This window comes from Engystomops pustulosus, chromosome 6 (genome assembly GCF_040894005.1).
Source record: "Engystomops pustulosus chromosome 6, aEngPut4.maternal, whole genome shotgun sequence".
Taxonomy (NCBI): domain Eukaryota; kingdom Metazoa; phylum Chordata; class Amphibia; order Anura; family Leptodactylidae; genus Engystomops; species Engystomops pustulosus.
In genome coordinates this window covers 122,043,508-122,065,816 of record NC_092416.1, presented here as the reverse complement: position 1 = coordinate 122,065,816, position 22,309 = coordinate 122,043,508, and the positions used below count along the sequence as shown (strand labels likewise).

General features: G+C 43.4%; 1 protein-coding gene across 3 annotated transcripts in view; it reads left to right on the top strand.

The window, feature by feature from the left end:
• Positions 1-22,072, top strand: part of LOC140064154 (transcription factor Sox-12-like) — a 68,854-nt gene extending 46,782 nt beyond the window's left edge. For 2 of the 3 annotated variants that reach the window (XM_072110750.1, XM_072110749.1), the window contains exon 2: positions 13,987-15,787. In XM_072110750.1, the coding sequence (XP_071966851.1) occupies positions 14,878-15,639 (762 nt within the window). In that variant the 5' untranslated portion in view covers positions 13,987-14,877 and the 3' untranslated portion in view covers positions 15,640-15,787. Of the gene's footprint in view, positions 1-13,986; positions 15,788-18,625 lie in introns of those variants that run through there. The other variant, XM_072110751.1, reaches the window with a different exon arrangement.
• The last annotated feature ends 237 nt before the right edge of the window (positions 22,073-22,309 follow it).

Here is a 22,309-nt window from a genome sequence, read left to right as displayed (position 1 = left end):
TGGACTCCACTTCTGCTGGTTCTGCTCCCTTCTTTATTAATTACGGACTGCACCCACGGCCTCCTCTTCCGTTACCTGTGTCTGCAGGTGTTCCTGCTGTGGAGGACTTGGTACAGGATCTAAAAGCCATCTGGGAACAAGTACGTACCTCATTGCTCCAAACCTCTGCCAAGACCAAGCATCAAGCGGACAAGAAATGTCGGCCTTTTCCTGTCTTAGCTCCTGGTGACAGGGTCTGGTTATCCTCAAGGTACGTCCGACTGAAGATCCCTGGCTACAAATTGGGACCCCGGTTCTTGGGTCCATTTGACCCAAGCATGCGCATACCCAACTCCTTCCACGTTTCCCTCCTCAAGCCAGTCATCTTAAACCACTTCACCCGACAAGTTCCTCTCCCTCCGGTACCACAAGCGGACTGTACTGATGTCTTCGAGGTGAAGGAGATCCTGGATACAAGACAGTGAGAGGTAGGCGGTTGTTTCTGGTAGACTGGAAAGGATTTGGTCCTGAGGAGAGATATTGGGAGCCAGAGGATAACATCTTGGACAAGAGCCTGCTCCAACGTTTTCTCAGGCCCAAGAAGAGAGGGAGGCCGAAGGGGGGGGGGGTTACTGTCACGGGTGCTCCCGCGATCCCTGTCTCGGATCGCGGGCGCATCCGTGCTCCCGCCCCGGGGCCGGGTCTCCTCACTCACCTCTCCCGGCTCCTGCTCTTCCCCGGACTGCCGTGCGCACGCGTCCCCGCCTCCTAGGGCGCGCGCGGCTCCTGCCGAAAATTTAAAGGGCCAGCGCACCGCTAATTGGTGCACTGGCTGAACACCTCACCTTTAAGAATCCTGCCTCTTCCTGTGTCCCCTGCCGGATCTTTGTGCCTCATAGCCTTAGAGAAAGCTTCCAAGCGAGTATTCCTGCGTTCCTGTGTATTCCTGTGTATTCCTGCGTTCCTGTGTGTTCCCGCTCCTGAGTCCTGTGTTGCCGTGTTACCCGAGTTCCTCTGTGTGCCTGTGTTCCCGTTCCCACCTGCCTGTACCTCCTGTTGCTGACCCCGGACTTTGCGGCAGGCTCTGGTGAATAGGCTCCGGTCCCGGGTGTTAGCTAGTTCCATCTCCCGCGGTGGTCCAGAGGATCCACTGATCCTAACAGCCTGACAGTCCCTGCCCCCAATATAATGCATGTAGGAAAAGAACAAAAAGTGTACACACCGTCGGAAGGTGAGTACACTTTTAGTTTTTTTCTTGACTCGAGTATAAGCCGAGTGGGCAGAAAAACTCTGCTTATATATTTATTATAGTTGAGTATATATGGTATTGTGTTTTTTCTGATGTACCTTGCATATTTTTACAAGGCATAAGATCTATGTCTCAACCTTCTATGTGCCAGTGTGGTTACATACATTCCATATTTTGCTATTTTCAACACCACCATATGCTGTAAAATACACCTGCTCTGTATGTAAAGGACTCCGCCCTTGAGCCCTCTCCGTGTACCCTTGAAGAATGGTAGATGTAATTTTACGTTGAACAGTCATGAAAGGGTTATAAATTAAGGTCATATGAAGAAGAGATGTTAAATGTTAGTTAGTAACTAATTTGGTTGGAAAGTGTCAATACTCACTGAATTGGTATGAATGGGATCAGGTCTCATGATTCTAGCTTGAAAACCACACCTCGGCCAGCCTGTGATTGACAGCTACCTTTCAGGATCTTTCTCTCGGGGAAAGCTGGGTATGAGTTTTGTATGCATTTGTGGCTTGAGTGATGGACAGCTGAACAGTCAGTGCTGGGGGCAGTGTCCATTACTCGCTTTATATGTTGCCCAGTTCTTTCACAAATTGTTGCTTTTTGCGGTCTCACTCGTTGTCCTTGCTGTTGCTAGTGCTAAATCTTTGAAATTCTATGTATCCGGCTTTAGCTACATTTATTCAACTATTCCCTAGCTATACATTTTGGTGTTCTGCTGCCATCTTGGATTTGACCCAGTTTTGTCTGCCCTTGCTATTATCTGTTGTTTGTCCCTCTCTGTGTCTTATTTCTCCTAGTGTGACCCCCTTTCGGTTTTTGGCTTGATGTTTTTCTCTACACTTGTGTGCAAGAGACCTATCTCAGATTTCCCATTTCCTGGTGGTTTCCTGTCTGCATCACCATCCAGCAGCTGTCAGACAAACTAAGTTTTTCCTGTCTTGTAGGGACTTGTAGGATCCATGAGGTTCTGTTAGTTAGGTTTCTGAAAGCGGGTTGGACTTAGCAGGGCGGTATTATCTGCTGAAGGCACAAGCCCGCAGGGATGTTGCAGGGTTTAGTTTGCTACCACTTGTCTAGTCTGACACCTTGTGCCAGCTCTGGCTGCGGTTGCGCTGTTTGCTGGACCGGTTTTTGACAGAAAGACTATGTAAAAGTATTTTGAATTTTAATAAATGGCAAATGTTTCCACATTTTTACAAAGTCTATTTTCAACGGTTAAATATACCACGAACATGAAGTACAACTTACCTGGGTACATTCTTAGGGGGTTAAAGCTAGCAAAAGACATTGGGGCTCATTTACTAAGGGACCGTCGGACGCATTTTCGTCGGGTTTCCCGACGATTTCTCTTTTGCGACGAATTGCCCCGGGATTTTGGCGCACGCAATCGGATTTTGGCGCATCGGCGCTGGCTTGCACACGACAGAAATCAGGGGGACGGGCAAACCGCGAAATTTAAAAACGCAATTGTGTAGCAAGATCAAGCACTCACATGCACCAGGAAGAAGCAGGTGAACTCCGGCGGACCTCAACGGGGAAGCGACGAATGCATGAACTTGGGCGCACAATCTTCATGAATCGCGCCGGACCCGAATCCTCGTCGGACAAAGCGCCGTGGGATCGCGACAGGACCGGGTAAGTCCATTGGAACAAATTTACTAAGGGCAGCAATTTAAGAAGTGTCTGCACCACTATTGTGCTGCATGTGACCCTTTTGTGGCACAGCTGCACTAGGCATCATGCAACACAAATTAGGGGGCGTTCCGGGGCTTAGACGGCCTGTACGCCATATTTAACATGCAAAGTCTGTTGCACGCCCTATGTTAAAGGTGCACCACAAAAAAGTTGGTGAACTCTGTCGGGAAGCGCAGGGAAGCGACAGATTCATGATTTCTGGAGCATGTTCTTAATGTTGCATCCAGCATTATACCCAGGCAGAGCACTTTTTGTGAAGTTTCCCACATTCTTAGTAAATCTGCCTCTCTGACCCAGATTTATCATTAGTGAGGGAAACTGCACTAATGAGCAGAGTCTGCTAGATTATTAATTCTGGTGCACCCTGCATGCGCCAATCACACTTTTTCTATGCAATCAGTTTAATGGGCGTGCACCACTTTATGTTGGACTTCCAGCATAAATGTGGCAACTGGTGCAAATCAGCATTAGAACGCCCCTTTGGGTGCATAGTTTTGTGACAAGCCAGACACACTGCAGCCGTGAAATAAAACTGCCGCTAATGCATCATAAATACATTTGCAAGCAGTTTTTCTTTCTTGGATCATAACTACATGTGCAAGCAGTTTTCTTTGTTGGATCTGGCCGGCAGTAGAGATATCTGGTAGCTGCTGAACCCGAACTAATGCACAATGGTGTCTTCAGCACTATTAGTGACTGTTCTGTTTAGAAAGTTGTTCTGAAACTGGAAAAGCATTTTTTCATATGTACTGAAATACTTTTATTTCATGTACCGTACTTCCGGTTATTTTTTATTCTCTTTTCAGATGCTCCTAGCTTATGATTGATAGTTCTTTTGATGTTCTGCTTATCAGTCTGCAGCAGTCATATTGATGAGTAATTAATGTACACGTACTAAAGTCTTTAGCTGATATCACAGTGACCAGAGAATAGTTGTAGCAATAATCCTATTTAATATAGAAGGTATGACCAAATGCTTGCTAAACAGTTTGCACAGTGCCTGATCATACACGAGGATCTATTCTGGGCCTTTCACATTAAAGGGCTATTCCCACAAATACATAATATGTTTTGTAATTTGATGTTATTAAAATAAATCAAGTGTTTTACATATAGCCTGTCTCCATAAGTTCTTCTTATGTGGAATTTGGTTGCCTGGGGATCCAACCATAAACTCATCATGAAAAAGTTGCGCAGGTCAGCCTGTCAGGTCGGATTCCATCACATGAATCCTCCCTGCACTTGAACCATCAGCAGCACAGTGGCAAAGGCGAGAGCGACATGAAGGAGGAGGACAAGAAGGCAGCCATGGTCCTGGTTCGGTCCCTTGCAGCACATTGACCATTGGCAGCACGGCGTCAACAACTTATATTTTGCTGTCCTATTTACACATTGGAGTAAATTGTACACAGGGTGGGTTACTTATTACTTATTTACCACTTTTAATAAATGTTAATAAATCTGAAGGGCACCAAAGACATAGAACTAGAACTATCGCAAAAAAAACGCCTTAATGATAAATGACCCCCAATAGGTGTGTTGCTACACCAATCTTAACCTTCCCTGTGCTTGAGAAAAATGGACCATTTTGTCAGAATCCCAAAACTACACCAGCTAGGAGCAGGTGTAGACTTGAGCTATAATTTGTGCTCATTGTTCTGTAAATTTGCTTGACTCTATTAGTATTTCTTTTCACTGATAATATATAAAGAATATACAATTTATCTTACATTAATATATGCCTCGTCCTACATGCCCTGAGTCTATTTGTAACCTAACTTTTGCCATCATGTGGTTGAATGACAACATGATACACAATGGCATTTATATATGTTGCCCTCTAGAGCAAGGTTGGGTACCTATGGTTCACGAGCCAGATGTGACTTTGGATAGTTGCATATGGCTTGCAAGCCATAGGTTCTTTTTAATCAGCAATTGGTGCTGTCTGCAACTAAGATGCACACAGCAATGATTCATCAGGTTGTAGGCAGCAAAGTTTTTGCTGTGCTACCTATCTACTTGGGGCATGTGCTGGGGTTACCTTTCTACTGGTTAGAAAGAGTTTCCGTAACACATTTTTAGGCATAATGGGGGAAAAGTTCTTAATCTAATGAGTCAAATTTAAAAATTGCAAGGGTAACAGATACTTCTTGAATATGATAGTTGAAAATATATCCACAACCTGACTACAGAAAACCAGGAGGTATAGGAATTCTGGCTCTGCATAACCAGTGACTAGGGTCAGAATGTAAGCATTCTCCTTATGGAGAGTTTGCCAATTAAGACTGCCTTATAGCTGTGTGGAGACTAAAAGCCATAGATGCTCCACTGGGGAATTCTGATAAGTATGCAAATACATTTTCCAAGGTGTTAAATGGAAAACAATGGCTCCTTTTGCTACATTGAAAGGCAGACCCCTTTAAACAAAAGTATGACCTACAAGAAGTCTAAAAACTTGTGGTATTAAGCCATACCAGTATATCTATTCCAAAAGGGGGCTGCCTTTCAAGGTAAGAAAGGAGGCATTGTTTTTCATTTAACACCTTGGAAAACATATTTGCATACTTCCCAGAATTCCCTATTTTTACTATTTTTCAGACTCCCTAGGGTGCTTTAACTCTAGGTTGTCTGATCGATCCTACCATATACAGTATGGCTGTATATGGAGATTTTCCTCCTCCTTCATTACAATGTGCTGAAATTCCGAGGCTGTCATGGCGACGGATCGCTGCTCCCTGATTACATCACGGGGAGCAACGATCCTTGGCAAGATGGCGGCGTGCATGCGCCACCATCTTTTTGAAGCCGCCGTCAGCTTTGCCGGCAGTGATTGGCGTGAAAACACCCTCAATATGCAGAAAAGACTTAATGTTTTGGGTAGCAGATCTGTTTAGCTGTGTACCTAAAAGAGAGTGAAAAAATCAGGCGATATCTGTTTGAGGCTGAGTATATTTGATGGAGAATACTAGTTCTCTTCGTCAGACATGATGTTATGTATGAAACAGAAAATTAACAACATTTTATACACACTAGGCAGTGACCATCAAAGGATTGATAAATACTGGGACATCTTATTTACGACAGGATATAAATAAACAGACTAAAAACCTGTGATGTGTAACAAAAGTGCCCTGGCTCTTATCTGCTTGCGGCTTCCAGGTCAGAGATTTGTGGTCAGCTGTATACCTATATACATTTGTGTGTGTTCCTAGTAGTCACAGGACTGTGAAAGATGGATGTAGATTTATTGATTCTCTTCATTGAACACAATACAGCACATGCACCCTGATAGTAACTGCTAAAATATTTAAACCCTTAAAAGGCTTGTTCACTTTAACCCCTTAGTAACCAAGCTCATTTGCGCCTTGATGACCAAGGCCTATTTTTCAAAACAAGCATGTGTCACTTTAACTTTAGAACGATTAAACTTACCCAACTGTTTTTGACTTTGTTTTTCTGTTACATTTTGTACTTCAAAATAGCAGGAAATATTGGTTTATATATTTAACATTTTATGAAAAAAGGTGAATTTGGTAAACATTTTGAAACATTTCAAAATGTTCTGTTTATTTAACTACCCAATTAGTTACTAACTAAAATGTTCATGTCCATGCTGTGTACAGATAGCCTAAGAATAATAGTGACATATTAGGGGGCACTGATTAATAATGTTGGCAAATAAGGGGCAACTCACTACAAATGGGGGTACTTAAAGGGTTATTCCCACAAAGACAAGATTCTTAAATATACTCAGAATAACAAAATAACACTGTCACGGGCACCCCCGCGATCCATACCACGGATCGCGGGTGCACCTGTGCCTCCGTTGCGGGCAACCCCGCGATCCATATCGCGGATCGCGGGTGCACCCGTGCCTCACTCCGCTGCCCCGGTCCCGCTCCGGTGCACTCACCTCTCCTGGCTCCCGCTCCCGTCCGGACTAGGTCTCGCGCGCGGCCCCGCTCCCTAGGGCGCGCGCGCGCGGCACTGTCTCAAGATTTAAAGGGCCAGCGCACAGGTGATTCGTATTGGTCATTTCCTGTTTTGTATATAACCCTTTGTTTCCCATCATTCCCTGCCGGATCTTTGTGCCTCTTAGCCTTAGAGAAAGCTTCCTAGCGAGTATTCCTGTGTTCCTGCGTATTCCTGTATTCCTGCGTTCCAGTGTATTTCTGTGTGTTCCCGTTCCTGAGTCCTGTGTTCCCGTTCCTGAGTCCTGTGTTGCCGTGTTACCTGTGTTCCCGTTCCCACCTGCCTGGACCTCCTGTTGCTGATCCCGGACTTGAACCTGACGTTGCATCTCTGCCGCCTGCCCTGACCCTGTGCCTGGACCTGTCTACGAGTTTGTCATCCGCTAAGGTACCTCGACCTCGGCTGCCACCGTGGGCTAGTCACACCTGGGAACAACCTAGTGGTATCCTGCTGCAGCAAGTCCAACCCGCTTTGCGGCGGGCTCTGGTGAAAACCAGGTGCCGCTAGGCTCCGGTTCCGGGTGTTGGCTGGTTACATCTCCCGCGGTGGTCCAGAGGATCCACTGAACCTAACAAACACATTCTCTAATTTAATGTAATTAACAAAAATACAGCATTTCACAGATAAAATTTCAATCTATCAGTCCCGTTTACATTTTGGTTGTGGCTGGATACGACCATAAACTTTTGACTATGGTCGGGCACATTCCTGTCACAAGAATAACTTCTCTTGTACTCCAGGCGGAGGGGCAGGAGGCAGAGAGCACTACATACAGAAGCACCTCCTGTCCAGCAGTAGTGTGCAGAGGAGGCAGCTGCAGCTCTACAGACAAGATAAGGTCTGTAGTGTATCTATGTGTCAGATATTAGTAGAATGTTCAGAAGCTAAATAAAAGTGTAGATAAACCTATGATGTGCTTAGCTGGCCAGCACACAGTGTCTCATAGCAGAGGAATCATGAAGTGTCTGGAATTTTACACAGACCATCGCTGTGCGATAGGTCCAAAAAGCAATAAAACTGACTAAAAGGGGTTAAAAATGATATTTATTGTGTAAACATCACTTGGGGATTACAGTTTGAGAACTTTCTTTCATGGGTAAACCCCTGTAATAATAGTGAGGGTAAAAAAGGAGCACTCACTAAGAAAGGGGCACATACCGTATATATAAAAAAAAATGTGCTGAAAAACCTCACCTCGGCTTATACACGATTCAATAAAAAAATAAACTTACATACTCACTTTCTGGTGCTCCCCGATGCTAGGCACGGCTCCTCTTCTGTCTTCTCCACAATGCTCCTCCTCTTTACTCTGTCTGATGTAACAGCCGGCAGAGGCGCCACCATGATGCGGCCGCATCTCTGTCGGCTGTCACGGCAGAGAGAAGACAGAAGAGCCGTGCCAAGCATCGGGGAGCACCAGAAAGTGAGTATGTAAGTTTATTTTTTTATTGAATCGTGTATAAGCCGAGGTGAGGTTTTTCAGCTTTTTTTTTTTATATACGGTATGTGCCACTTTCTTAATGAGTGCTCCTTTTTTACCCTCACTATTATTACAGGGGTTTACCCGTGTAAGTTTATTTTTTTAAGTGCTTAGATGGGAGGGGCTGGGTGAGCAGGACATGCCCCCTCTGATGCCAGGTAATATAAGGTAAACGTCGATTTATGTGAATGTAAGGGAAACAATTTTTAGCTAAAAGAAGGGGATCAGTTGGTTAATAGAGCTCTAAAGGAACCTGTCACTGACTGTGTATGTGTAAATATGCTGACAGGTTCCCTTTCTGACTCAGCCCCATTAATAACCATAAATGGCTATAACTTTAGAACACTTGATCTTATCAAAGGGATTTTGAGATTCAAAAGTTTCAATTATCTGGTTTTGCAGATAGATAGTTACTAAATAACATTTCCCATGTGTCTGCATTATATTTTCATAATTTTTAAAATGTTTGGATATTTTGTTTTGATGTCAAGTGCCTTAAAAATTGATCATCAGTTTTCTGTATTTTCAAGAAGATTTCAGAATTAACTGGAGGATCATTATTGATTATTATGGGATTTGAAATATATAATAATAGAACCCCCATACATATCAGTTAATTTTCAAATCTTTACCCCTTAAACAAAAACTCCTTTAAGAAAGATTGTTAAACCTTTGAGATCCTCATAGTAATTAAAACAAAATGGAGGTGAAATTTAGAATGGTCTGATTTTGTCAGTGATACGTTCATTCAGCCCTAAAATTTACACATACACAAAATATAAAAAGAGAAGACCCATTTTAATATTTGTTATCCAATTTCTCCCAAGTATGAGGACACCTCACATGTGGACGTTAATTGTTGTATGGGCGCACAGTGAGGTGCAGAAGGGAAGGGGGTCATGCATTAGCAAGTTTTACCCTATACAGTACAACTTAGTGGTTTTAAGTTGGTTCATGGGCGCTTTCTTGTGAGCTATAAAATATTTGTTTTTCTGTTAATGTTGCCTTGTGACATCTTATATTTTACTTGATGAGATGTATTTTTCAATGATACCATTTTGGGGTGGCTATTCCCTATTGCTTAAATGTGAGTTTTTTGTGTGTGTGTGTGTCGGGGGGGGGGGGGGGGGGGTTTATGCTGTTCATCGTATCGGTTTAATGAAAAAGTTTTCTTAATATACAGGTCTTTACGGACGTGGTGATACTATATATGTGTGGTTTGTATGGTGATTTTCACTTTTTTATGTTTATATGTAGATTTTATATGTAATGGGGTTTTGGGCCATTTTTATTAATTTATTTGTTTTATTCTTTATTTAAAAACTTTTTTATTACTTTTTTTTACTTCTCCTACTATGGGACATGAATAGGTAATCGTTCTATTGTTTGTTCATTATAATAACCTGCAATACTGATATATTGTAGGGTATTAGAACTGTAAGCCTATGGCTGACACACTGCCTGTAGTAGGACCTTATGGACAACCCTGGGGTCTTAGATCAGACCCCATGATTGCCATAGCAACGATCGGCACCCCTCTAAAACTGCTTTGGGGGGCGCTGATCGAGCAGGGAATCTCCTGGCAAGCATTTAAATGCTGCAGTCACAATCAAAACTCACTCCAAATGCTGGTGTTATAGCCCTCCATGAAGTTACAATACGTCAAGGTGCCTTACATTGCCTTACAATAGGTCATGGCATAACATATGTCCCTCGTGGGGGCATCTCATAGAAGTAATTTTAGGATGATACATAGCCAGCTACTATATTAAACAAACTGAACAAGTGAATGGGGAGGAGGGTGGGGGAGGGCAAAGGGTTGGGGAGGGTTGGAATAACCTGAGAATGGAGTTAGAACAAGATCAGTATAGGTCAGTGGTGCCGAACCTATGGCACTGGTGCCAGAGGCGGCACTCGGAGCCCTTTCTGTGGGCACCCAGGCCATCAACCCAGCATGCAGTTCACCAGACAGGAGTCAAAGAATCTACCTGCAGAATCTTCCTACAATTATAGGCAAATTTGCCCTCCTCCTTTCAGCTGAGTTGGTGTCCTTAGGAGGCTGAAGGATTGAAAGTTGTCAATGAACAAAGAGAAATAAATTACTGCTTAAATTGCTGTGCTGGCACTTTCCAATAAATAAGTGGCTGTTGGTTGAAAATTGGGCACTCAGGCTCTAAAAGGTCATCACTGGTGTAGGTGGTCGCTAAAGGTGAGAGTGGTAACAAGTATGCAATTTGGTGAGTCATGTGTAATCTTCTAAGGTCCTTAGGCGGACAAAGTCAGAGTGTACACATCATTTCTGAATGAAATCAAGCACCGTCACCTGTCCAATACCATGCCCATGCCCACAGAGAAGCATGGTGGTGGCGGCATTATGTTGTGGGTGATGTTTTTCCACAGCTGAGACAGGGTTGAGGGAAAACGGAATGGAGCAATATAATCCATTCATGATCCAGCTCTCATGATCCATGAGATAATATAACTACTAATATAGTAATAAAACTACTACAGTGATGGCCAAAAGTATTGGCACCCCTGCAATTCTGTCAGATAATACTCTGTTTTTTTTACCAAAAAATGATTGCAATCAGAAATTTTTAGGTATTACTATATTGTCTTCATTTAATTTGTCATCAAAGGAAAACCACAAAAATAATTGTCAAAAAGCCAAATTGGATATAATTCCACCCCAAACATAAAAAATGCAGTGGACAAAAGTATTGGCACTGTTTGAAAAATCATGTGATGCTTCTCTAATTTGTGTAATTAACAGCACCTGGAACTAACCTGTGGCACCAGGTGGTGGCAATAACTAAATCACACTTGCAGCCAGTTGAAATGGATTAAAGTGAGGGTGCTGTCACACGTCGCGTTTACTGCATGCGTTTAAAAACGCATTGCTACAGCTGAAGGGGTATTTCCCTAATTAAACAGCTGTTAACGCTTGCGTTTACAAAACGCAAGCGTTAACGCATTGTTAACGCATGCGTTAACATCGGGGTTAATGCATGCGGTTGTTAACGCATGCGTTAACCGCGATGTTAGCGCATGCGTTTTGTAAACGCAAGCGTTAACAGCTGTTTAATTAGGGAAATATCCCTTCAGCTGTAGCAATGCGTTTTTAAACGCATGCAGTAAACGCGACATGTGACAGCACCCTAAAGAAAAATTGCCAAGATATTTCAACGCAAGATTGTGCGGATGGTGAATAAAGAACCTCCAAACATCCTAACAAGTTCAAGCTGCACCGCAGTCTGAGGGTACAACAGTGTCAACCTGTACTATCCATTGGCGTCTGAATGAAAGGGGACTGTATGGTAGGAAACCCAGGAAGACCCCACTTCTTACACAGAACCATAAAAAAGCCAGGCTAGAGTTTGTCAAAAAGTTTACCTGAGAAAGCCTAAAATATTTTGGGAAATGTTCTCTGGTCAGATAGACAAAAGTAGAGCTTTTTGGGGAAAAAGCATCAACATAGATTTTTCAGGAAAAAAAAGAGGCCTTCAAAAAAAAAAACACGGTCCCTACAGTCAAACATGGCTGAGGTTCCCTGATATTTTGTTTTTGTTTTGCTGCCTCTGGCACTGGACTGCTTGACCATGTGCATGGCATTATGAAGTCTGAAGACTACCAACACATTTTGCAGCATAATGTAGGGTCCAGTGTGAGAAAGCTGGGTCTCCCTCAGAGGTCATGGGTCTTCCAGCAGGACAATGACCAAAACACACTTCAAAAAGCACTAGAAAATGGTTTGAGAGAAAGCACTGGAGACATCTAAAGTGGCCAGCAATGAGTCCAGACCTGAATTCCATAGAACATCTGTGGAGTGATCTCACAATGAAAGTTTGGAGAAGGCGCCTTCAAATCTCAGGGACCTGGAGCAGTTTGCCAAAGAAGAATGGTCTAAAATTCCAGCAGAGCCTTGTAAGAAACTCATTGATGCTTACCGGAAGCGATTGTTCGTAGTTATTTTGTCTAAAGGCTGTGCTACCAATTATTAGGCTGAGGATGCAAATTTTTTTATTGGGCCATTTTTGGAGTTTTGTGTAACATGATCAATGATTTTACTTTTTTTAAATTTGCGTTTGTGTTTTTTCATTGCAAGCAAAATAAATGAAGATATTAATACCAAAGACTTTGTGATTGCAATCTTCTACTATATTTGCAAGAATAGAATTACTATACAGTAATACTATCTTATAATTATCCATTAAGAAATAAGGAAGTCACACTTTTTTGTTTGTTCTATTCAATTAATATTTATCCCACTTCCCCTAGCATGACTGTGTTCAGCGGACAATGTTAAATGATGCTAGGATTATACTCATCAACGATGAGTGGGCCAACATTGGTAGAATATTGCTGCATCATTGCAGCTAATGAAATGATGCAGTGATGTTATAAGCAAGTTGTGGTGACAAGTGCAAACATTTCAAACATGAACAATTTTTTTCCAGTTGCATCTTGGCTGCAAAAATTTAGAGCTGTAACATGAGTTATGGACTCATGATATACACTATATAGTTACCCATTTTTATTAAATTGATGTGTTTGGCTTCTTCTTATCTTTGTGCACCTTTAATTGTAAGTGTATAAGCTCAGGACAGCACATTTACAGGTTACATGGGTTAAATGCCACCTTAATTTCAGTGAATGAAAAGGTTTCTTTTTAGGAGATCATAGTGTAAATTAGCATCTCTGCAGGGATATGTGTGTCTGTGAGTGCTCTGAAGAAAAGAGGCTATTTGTAGTAGTCCAATGAATCTGATTTTTGTATATGTGAGCTGGTTTTTGATATTGCGATTTGCAATATTGGGGGTCATTTACTAAAGGCCTGATTCGCGTTTTCCCGACGTGTTACCCAAATATTTCCAATTTGCGCCGATTTTCCCTGTAACGCCCCGGGTTTTTGGCGCACGTGATCGGATTGTGGCGCATCGGTGCCGGCATGCACGCGTCAGAAATCGGGGGGGCGTAGCCGAACGAAAACCCGACGGATTCAGAAAAACCGCTGCATTTTTTTAAAAAAAGTGTCGCTCGGCGCGCGCTTACCTTCCCACAGCCCGACTCGGTGTACTCCAGTGCGTTCCGATGCTCTTCAGCGCAGCAGCGACATCTGGTGGACGTCGGAGGAACTGCCTTAGTGAATCGCCGGAAGACCCGAATCCACCACAGAGAACGTGACGCTGGATCGCGAATGTGCCGGGTAAGTAAATCTGCCCCATAGTGTTTTGAAAAGATTAAAAATCAAAGAATTAATTTTAACTGTACTTTTCTGCTGTTCTTGTATTTGACTCAGATCCATTTGAATGAATCTCTTTTTCATTAATACTGTGTGTATTCTCTGGTTTCTTCTTAGTCTGAATACAGCAGACAGTAAGCAGCACATACATTGCTATAGTGCACAGGGGGAGGAGAATAACCTCCCTGATTGATATTTTGTGGAAGTTATTTAGCAACACAGTAAATGCCATAGAGGAAGGTTCACTTTAAGAATATTGCAGATCTATAGCAATATGTGTATCCAGGATGTTAACATTATTGATTGCTTGGAATTGTTTTTTTTAAATTTAATTTAATGATTTCTTGTTGTATTCAGCAGCTGGGACTTCGAAGGTTAAATGAGGAACAAGACACAGCCAGCAGCCAGAGGCTGTGCACTTTACCCACTGCAGATCTCCCAGGATGAGCATGACCCAGAAGACGTCCTTGGAAGTACTGGTGCCTGGATGTGCCCAACTCTATCCTACAGAAGGTAATAGATTTTTTTCTATCTTCAGCCTCATAACTAGTAGACATCACTGCAATCATCCCTGATGCCTGTACAGAGATGCCTTAGTGTATGGAACTGGAATGCAACCAGCATGTTGCTGTATAGCTATGCCAAGGTTCTGGTGCCCATCTCTCCCACACATAGGGTGACACGTGCTGACAGCCCCCCTTCTTTCAGTCACACATGGCTGTCTGCGCCGGTCGGTAGGATTGAGCAGCTTTTTCTGAGCTGATCTTGGTTTCTCTGCCCACTAATGAGCTGGTGCAGACTCAGACCCGCCCAGCAACCAATGGCTGCTCAGGAGAAGAGTTGGGGAGGGGGGGACTGCAGGCAGACTTGTGTTTACACCAGCCCCCCCAGACTGAAGTGGGGAGACAGGCAGTGAGGCAGCGTCTGGGACAGAGAGAAAGAGAGCAGAGGCAGAGACAAAGGAAGGAAGAGAGGAGAGAAGAACTGGCAGTCATATAGAGAGAAAGAAACTCCTGGGCATTAACTGGCACTGTGATCTTCTCCTGCAGTGCCAGCATCATCCCACCGCACCTTCATCTATTGCAGGCCACCTGTCCTCCATCCTTCCTGTAAGCAGTCTGGTCCTGCTAACCCTTTCAGTGCCCAGCATCCTTGGTGTCCGCTTTACCTGCAACCTCAACAGCTTCTGGACTGTCTGCTAGAAACACTATGGCATTTCTGTAGCAACTTGTAACTTTAAATCTTAGGATGGTGCAACACAAGACTGTTGGGGCGAACTCAAAGACACCTGATGCTGCTCCTGGGGGGCCGAGCTGGTGTAAGACCCCTAGTGGGCACATCAAACGCCCAATGAATGCCTTCATGGTATGGTCTCAGATAGAGAGGAGAAAGCTAATGTCTCTTTGCCCAAACATGCACAATGCTGATATCTCTCGCAGTCTTGGTCAACGCTGGAAGTTACTGGAGGACACAGATAAGATCCCATACGTCCGAGAGGCAGAACGTCTGAGGCTCAAACACATGGCTGACTATCCCAACTACAAATACCGTCCACGCCGACGTACCCGTGATCCGGCAAGTAGAACGCGCACCAGACTGCCCCGTACCACGTCTAGGTGCCAACCTGCTCCCTCACCATGCCAGTCGGAAGTGAGTCTGGGATCCAGCATGCATTGGGGGGAGGAAAATCCTGGGTGGGGGGGGCACAAAGTTGGCCAATCACAAGAGACGCAGAATCGGGAATCATCAGCACGCAGCCCAGAGGTGCCCCCCTACTCTGATGCCCGCTCTTTGCCCTCCTCCCCAGAACCAGTTGAGGATGATGAGGGCCTGGAGGAAAGTCTGCCTGGACTATGTTCAGGATCCCTTTGCGTCCCACCGGAGAGAGAGCTTCTTCCAAGCAGTGGGTCCCATTTCGAATTTCCCGATCACTGCACCCCTGAGGTGGTGGAGATGATATCTGGGAGTGGCCTACTTGGGAGTGTGTCTGACCTTGTGTTCTCCTTTTGAACCCAGACCCTACGTCCCGCACAGAGGCATCGGCAGCAGGGAACACCTTGTGGAACTGTCCGCAGCAGACCCATTCCCCCAACAAGAGAAGGTGAACGCATGGAACACTATTACTATCTGCAGCCTCTGAGCACTTTCCGTCCTATCTTATCAGACACTTACTCTACAGTTTCTCAGGGTGCTCTCTGCTGTCTTTTTAGCTTCTGGCTCACAGACTGGCTTTTCTGCTTTTGCTCACATTTCTGTCTGAATTTTCTGCTATATGTCTAAGCAATCTCATGCTGTCTCGTAGTGCACTCTCTGTAGCTGCCCTTTGAAAGAGTTATCTTTCTTTCTCAACTGAGCGCTCCCTCCTGTGCTGCCATCATTTCCAGGCCTGTAATATAGACAGGCAGACACAATGTGCACATACATGTCTACATACAAACAAACACTGCACGTGTGCCACCATCTATGTGCCATCCTCACCCTGAACTCAAGACAGGTGCCACAATCTCAGAGCTGAGAGACAGGTAAGGACGAACAGACTGTTGTGTGTACAAACAGGTCTATCTATCTCATATCTATCTTTTCAAATCTAATCTGTCTGTCTAATGTCTATTTTTATTTCTGTTCATTTCAAATGTTATCTATCTGTCTGTCTGTCTATCTATCTGTCTGTCTATGTATCCCCTCTGAAATCACCTCAGGACAGTTTCTCCCTTGTCTCTTTCTACAACGTTAAACCTCAGGACAAAACCTCAGGACTAATTTCCCTTTAAATCAGGGACTCAGAAACCTTCTACAGACCTCAGGTCCCCCACCACCACCTCAGCACACAAACCCTCCCTATTGTCTCACTTTTATCCTCAGAAGCTCTCAGGAAACGTTACTGACCTCAGATCCCCTCATATAGCAAGGAGGGGGTGACCAACCACTATACAGCTCCTCACAGCCTCAACACTGTCTATATATATATATGCGTCTGGCTGCCGAGTCTCTCACGTGTCTGTGCATATGTGCATTAATCTGCCTGTGTCTGCTTCACTGCATGTATATAAAATGTATGTCTGGGCTGCGCCTTCACAAAGCAGCAGTCATCCAGTCTCCACTGACATGCTGTGCAATAACTGTGCCAGTCACGTTCACACTCACGCTGAATATATACTGTAAATTAATATGACATGGTGCATGTATAGGCAAGGGCAGCACAGGAAAGAGTGCCAGAAACAGAGGGGCCAAAATGCATTCCTTAGGGGTGGTATATTCCTTTATTGTGGGGTATACAGAGATTTTTGGGGCCTTGGGTGGGGCAGGACACTGGGATGGGGGATTCTTTAAGCTGGAGCTTATATTTAGGGAGAAGGGAGAGGTGAGGAAAAGGGTTATCTGTTTCTTATTTCCTAGACCCCTTTACCCTCATCTTGTGAATTTCTAAGATTTGACTTGCTCAGGAACTCAAGATTTAATGCAGGGAATTCATAATTGATTGTAAGGACTCGGAGCCTAGACATCTGATGGGACTAACCATATTTACAAAAGAAGTCTTGTGTTCCAGAGATGCCAGCAGGGCGTAGACACTGAGCAGTTGGAAAACCATCAGAGCTGGGGCACTGAGGGATTGGGGTTACCAACAGAACAGTGTCATCATGTCCCATGGGATCATGCTATTTGCACATTTGGGGATTTTTCATGGAATGGAGCCAATTTGTGACATTTTTGGTAACAGTTTAAGAAATGAAAAATGTTCTCCTTCCAAATTGTGGACCCTGGGTTCTGACCAGATGCAATGGGATAAAATAAAAAAGGGTGGGGTGGTTAATAATTAATGGGAAAGGGTGTCGGGAGGGAGGGGGATTGATTAAGGGTGGGGAATACAGTATGAAGGTAAAGTCCATCATATCTGGAAACAAATAAAACACAATGAAAAATATCTTGACTGGATGGTGTTAACAGGTGAATATCCACAAAGGTTTCATGACTTTGGTCATGTGATTTAATTTGTTGGTCTATATATAGAAGCCAATGACTGAACTATGGTTCACATAACTTCCACCATTTTCTTTGGATTGCCACCTTAGCACTCGAGTCACCTGCAGCTTTTTGTGAGCACCAGGTTGATTTTACAGCATGCTGGAATTACCAGGTACAGTCTTCCCAGTACATGTGCAGTACTAAATAATGCAAAGTTTCATCATGTGCTATTAACTACAAACCATTACTCTTTTCTCAATAATATTACATTGGGGGAGATCAAAGTCTTGATTGTCCAAAGAAATCAATCACTGGGGCACATGTATCATAGTTTTTTGGCTGCCACTTTTTCAAGATTCCTGAAGTTGGCCTACTTAATCATTGCAATGTATCTTAAGTTTTCCCCTTTGTGATACATGTGATGAGTTGCCTGTTTAGTCTCACTTTTGGGACTTTTGTGGTGTGCAACCTTTTAGTCCCAAATAGTAGTTTACCAAAAAAAAGTCTGGGTCTAGCATGCTCTGTTTTACGACTTATTAGGTGAAAGAATGGGACATTTCCAAGCCCAAATGTCTCACAAGTTGAACCAACATCTTGGCTACAAAGATAAATACGGCCACTGCATTACATCCTTGACCTTGGCTTTACTAACAATATATGTTAGCTACATGGTAAATGTACGTGCAGAACAACTGAAAACTTGTCTATGATTTCAGTGGAGATGAGGATTTGGTGGAGAGAGAAATGCTGAGCTCTGTAATATATAGGTAAATATATCTAAATTATAATAGCATTGAGTGAAAAACTATGTTAATAAATCCTGACAGGACTCGTGGATAGACAGCAGGCTTGGATTAGCCCATATCTGAACCCTTGAATCCCCAGTGGGCCCCATGCTCCTGCATAAATGGTTCATGATAGAGTACCCTCGCTGTATTTCATATTTTTAAATAAATTTGATTAATTCGGCAACTTAAGATGATCTCTAGATGCAGTATCTTGTAAACTTGTATAATTTCTCCTTGTTTTACAGAGTGCATAAGTTCAAGAAGACTACTCCAAGTCAGCAGGTTACTGAAGGACAGTAAAAGCCTAAAGCAAGTGATAGGATGCAAGCTTTTACTGAAAGAATTGTGTGGGCAACACACTTAAAGGGGAATTCCCATCTGGGCATTCACATTTAATTCATTTGTCACATGTAAACATTTCTTCAATTGGATGTTATTAAAAAAATGTTCCTGTGTGAAGATAATTTCTCATAAATGTAACCATGTTGTCCCTAAGAAATCAGATTCGTATCCTCAGATACGACCACCCTACACTCTAGCAGTGGTGGCCAGACATGCGCTGTTGAGCCCTGTCTGACCACTTGGATTCAGCGTTCATTACCACAGGACGGCTGTTGGATAAGCAGTAACTCCCGGACATTTCATATACAAATTTTTGTTTCTTTGAGCAATCCCTCCAGCAGAGGTGGCCATATCCAAGGACAAAGTCTTGTTTCTTGTTTCCATATAACTACATTTATGAGAAATTATTTTCACCCAGATACATTTTTTTTAATAACATCTAATTGAAGAAATATTTATATATGGCAGATTTATCAAACTGAATGTTAATGCCCAGACGAGAATACCCCTTTAAGGAATTCCTAAGGCCTCATGCATGTGGACATATACGCGCCTGGGTGAGCATACAGCCGGGTGCAGGAAAGAGAAGGGGTGAGTGCTCCTCACCGCTCCCCACTCTATTGAAGGCCGAGCACCTGCTGCCGTAATATGGCATAATATAGGACATGTCTTAAACTGCTAATTTCAGGGTTTTCTCTTCACATCCTCTTCTTAGGGAGAGCAGTAGAAATCACATGACAGGAATAATACAAACAACTGGAGTGCATTCATGAATAACACATATCATGAAATAGTCATAATAGGGATGTAAGGTCACAAAAGTATGCTAATACTAGATTTCTAACCTCTACTACAAGGTTTGCCTTTGCTTGCAGGTAACTAGAGAAACCTGTACGCAGCCTGTCTTGTCAGCGGTAATAAAAGCTTCTCAGCTGAGCCAGCATCTATAGCTCTTCTGAATATAGATGAATTTATCCCGCTACCAGATGTATTAAAAGCTATTACTGTGCGAGTCTGCAACTCCCAACATGATCTATAAGAAAGATGTGCCCTACAGTTGCAGCCTCTGATCATGTCCTTTACTAAGAAGATGCCGCCAGCAGTAGCATGATATAGATCAGAGGTGTACAACTCAGCGGCTGGAATAGATCTTACTGTAAGAGATCTACTGGGGATATCTGACAGTGACATTTACAAATTGCTACTTGTGGTACAGAATACTGACAACTAAGATTATAGGTGGTTGTAGTGTATCTGTCAATGATGACACACTAAAGGCGAATTCACACGAACCTAGGCCAGGCGGACATCGGGTACGCTGGGGAGATACGCGGCATACGGCGGTGCACACGGGAAAAGATAGAACATCTTTTCCCTGTGTACAGGTATGTCCCCCATACATTTGTGTAAATGCATGTATTTACAATGAAATGTATTCACTGTGTGTGAAACAATGATACGATGAAGAAATGAGTGTTGGGGCAGGGTTGGTTCCAGATTTCAGTTGGCCCCTAGGCGACAGAGCCTCAATAGGCCCTTTTGCACCAAATCCACCTGGGGGCATTAAAAATTCAGAAACAAAAACAGTCTCTTTTTCCTAAAATATTCCCTAGTTTATCATAACAAACAGCCGCCTCATGGTTATTTTATATACAGCCCCCATCACCCCCATGGATTCCTTATGTACAGCCTTATGTGGGGCCCCCCTAGCAGCTCTGGGCCCTGGCACTTGTCCCATTGCTGGTGGCGGCCCTGTGGTGGGGCATTGATACACTCACAGCCAGGATGAAAGGACAATGATTTACTGACAGGACAAATACAGGTTAATTGGTTGTCAATGACATACAGACTGTTGTGTTGACAGCACAGGAACAAATTGACACTTGCAGACAGGATAACAATACATAGAAACTTGTGGTACAAGTTAATGTCATTGCTAGGAAAAGGCAAAACAACTAGTGGTACAGGGTTCTGACATGCTGACATATCACATACAGTGACACAGGGTGACAGGTGACAATGACATGATAATGACAGTCTGAAATTTGGGGTATTGAACAAACTGACCTTTATAAGGTCCGTATGTGGAAATTTTTTTTATTTTTTTTTTAAATGGCACATCAGACTCCTCTGAAGGTGGCACAGCAAGTGAAGCCGGGATAATACGGCGCTTGTGCAGTGAAGCCAAGGTGTACTACACCGGATTCACTTTCTGCCACGTTCAGATGGCGAAAGGAGCAATATGGTAGGTGAGTATAAAGGGTTTTTTTGTTTTATTTTTTTTTAACACTCGCTAAAAAAAAATCAAACAGGGCTCTTTAGTGTCCCAAATTGCCATGAGAGGTTCCCTTTAAAGGTGTTACTGTAACCACCCAACCGCGTTAGGTTGCAGGACAGGAACCCGCTCACACTTCCATTGATAGTAATCAATGGATTGCATTGACCTTCGGGACAAATACCTTGGGGTACAATCCATGAGTAAAATGCTTTATGGGAAAATTACAGGCTAATATCTGGAGGACAGGATGGTGTCACCTTGCAAGAACACTGACTCTTGGAGTACTAGGATAGGATAGTGACAAAGACATGATGACAAATTGTGGTAGCAGGACAGACACAACAACAGGCTGATGGTGCAATAGAACAATGGAAAATAGGCAATGTTGGTGAAAGGACATTAACACTTGGTTGAACTTGATGGACAAGTGTCTTTTTTCAACCGTATAAACTATGAAACTATGAACTTGCAGGGACAGGACAATGACATGATGATACGTTACATGGGGTAGAAAATGACACAGACACATGGGGTGACAGTGGCACAGATATCTGGTGTGACATAACAATGACACCCTGACACTTAAGAGGAGATGTCAATGATACTGGGGGAAATGGGGGACTGATACTGTGACAGTGGGATACTGAACAGTGACCAACAGAACCGCAAGGTGGCAGGACACTTGTAGAACAGGACAATTACCCACTGACAATTGGAGTAACAGGACCATCATGGCATGCTGACTTTTGTAGTGCAGTTCAAAGAGGTTCATGACAAGATGGGAGTCAGGAAAACTAACACTGAGATTTGGGATGAAAGACAGTAACTGGCAAAAACTTGAGTCCACAAAATAAATGAATACTTTCTTTAAAACATCAAATCAAGTGGTGCTGTGTGTTACCACATACAATGCTGCACACTAAACATCAGATGTAAGTGTACGAGGGGAGATGTATATCCTTACAAGACCGCTGTGAGTATAGGTGATATTTGTCTAATTCAGCAATGATGGTTTATATGAGCATCAACACAGAATGTGGGTTCTGCCAAATCCTTTACATCTAATAAATAAAGTGACTCAGTTTTGGCTCAAATGTCTCCTGTTTCTCTCTGTCCTTCCTTCCACCACATGCAGCTCTTGTTTCTAACACAGAAGATTATGTAGCAGTAAGCAGGACAAGCCAAGGGTTAACTTTCTGCGTGGAATGTGGAGATGCCTCCTGCTGGTTCTATGATCTCCTCCTTTCCACAAAGTTCAAACTAACCAGTGAGCAAAACCATAATCCAACACATCCTTCTCTTTAGGTTT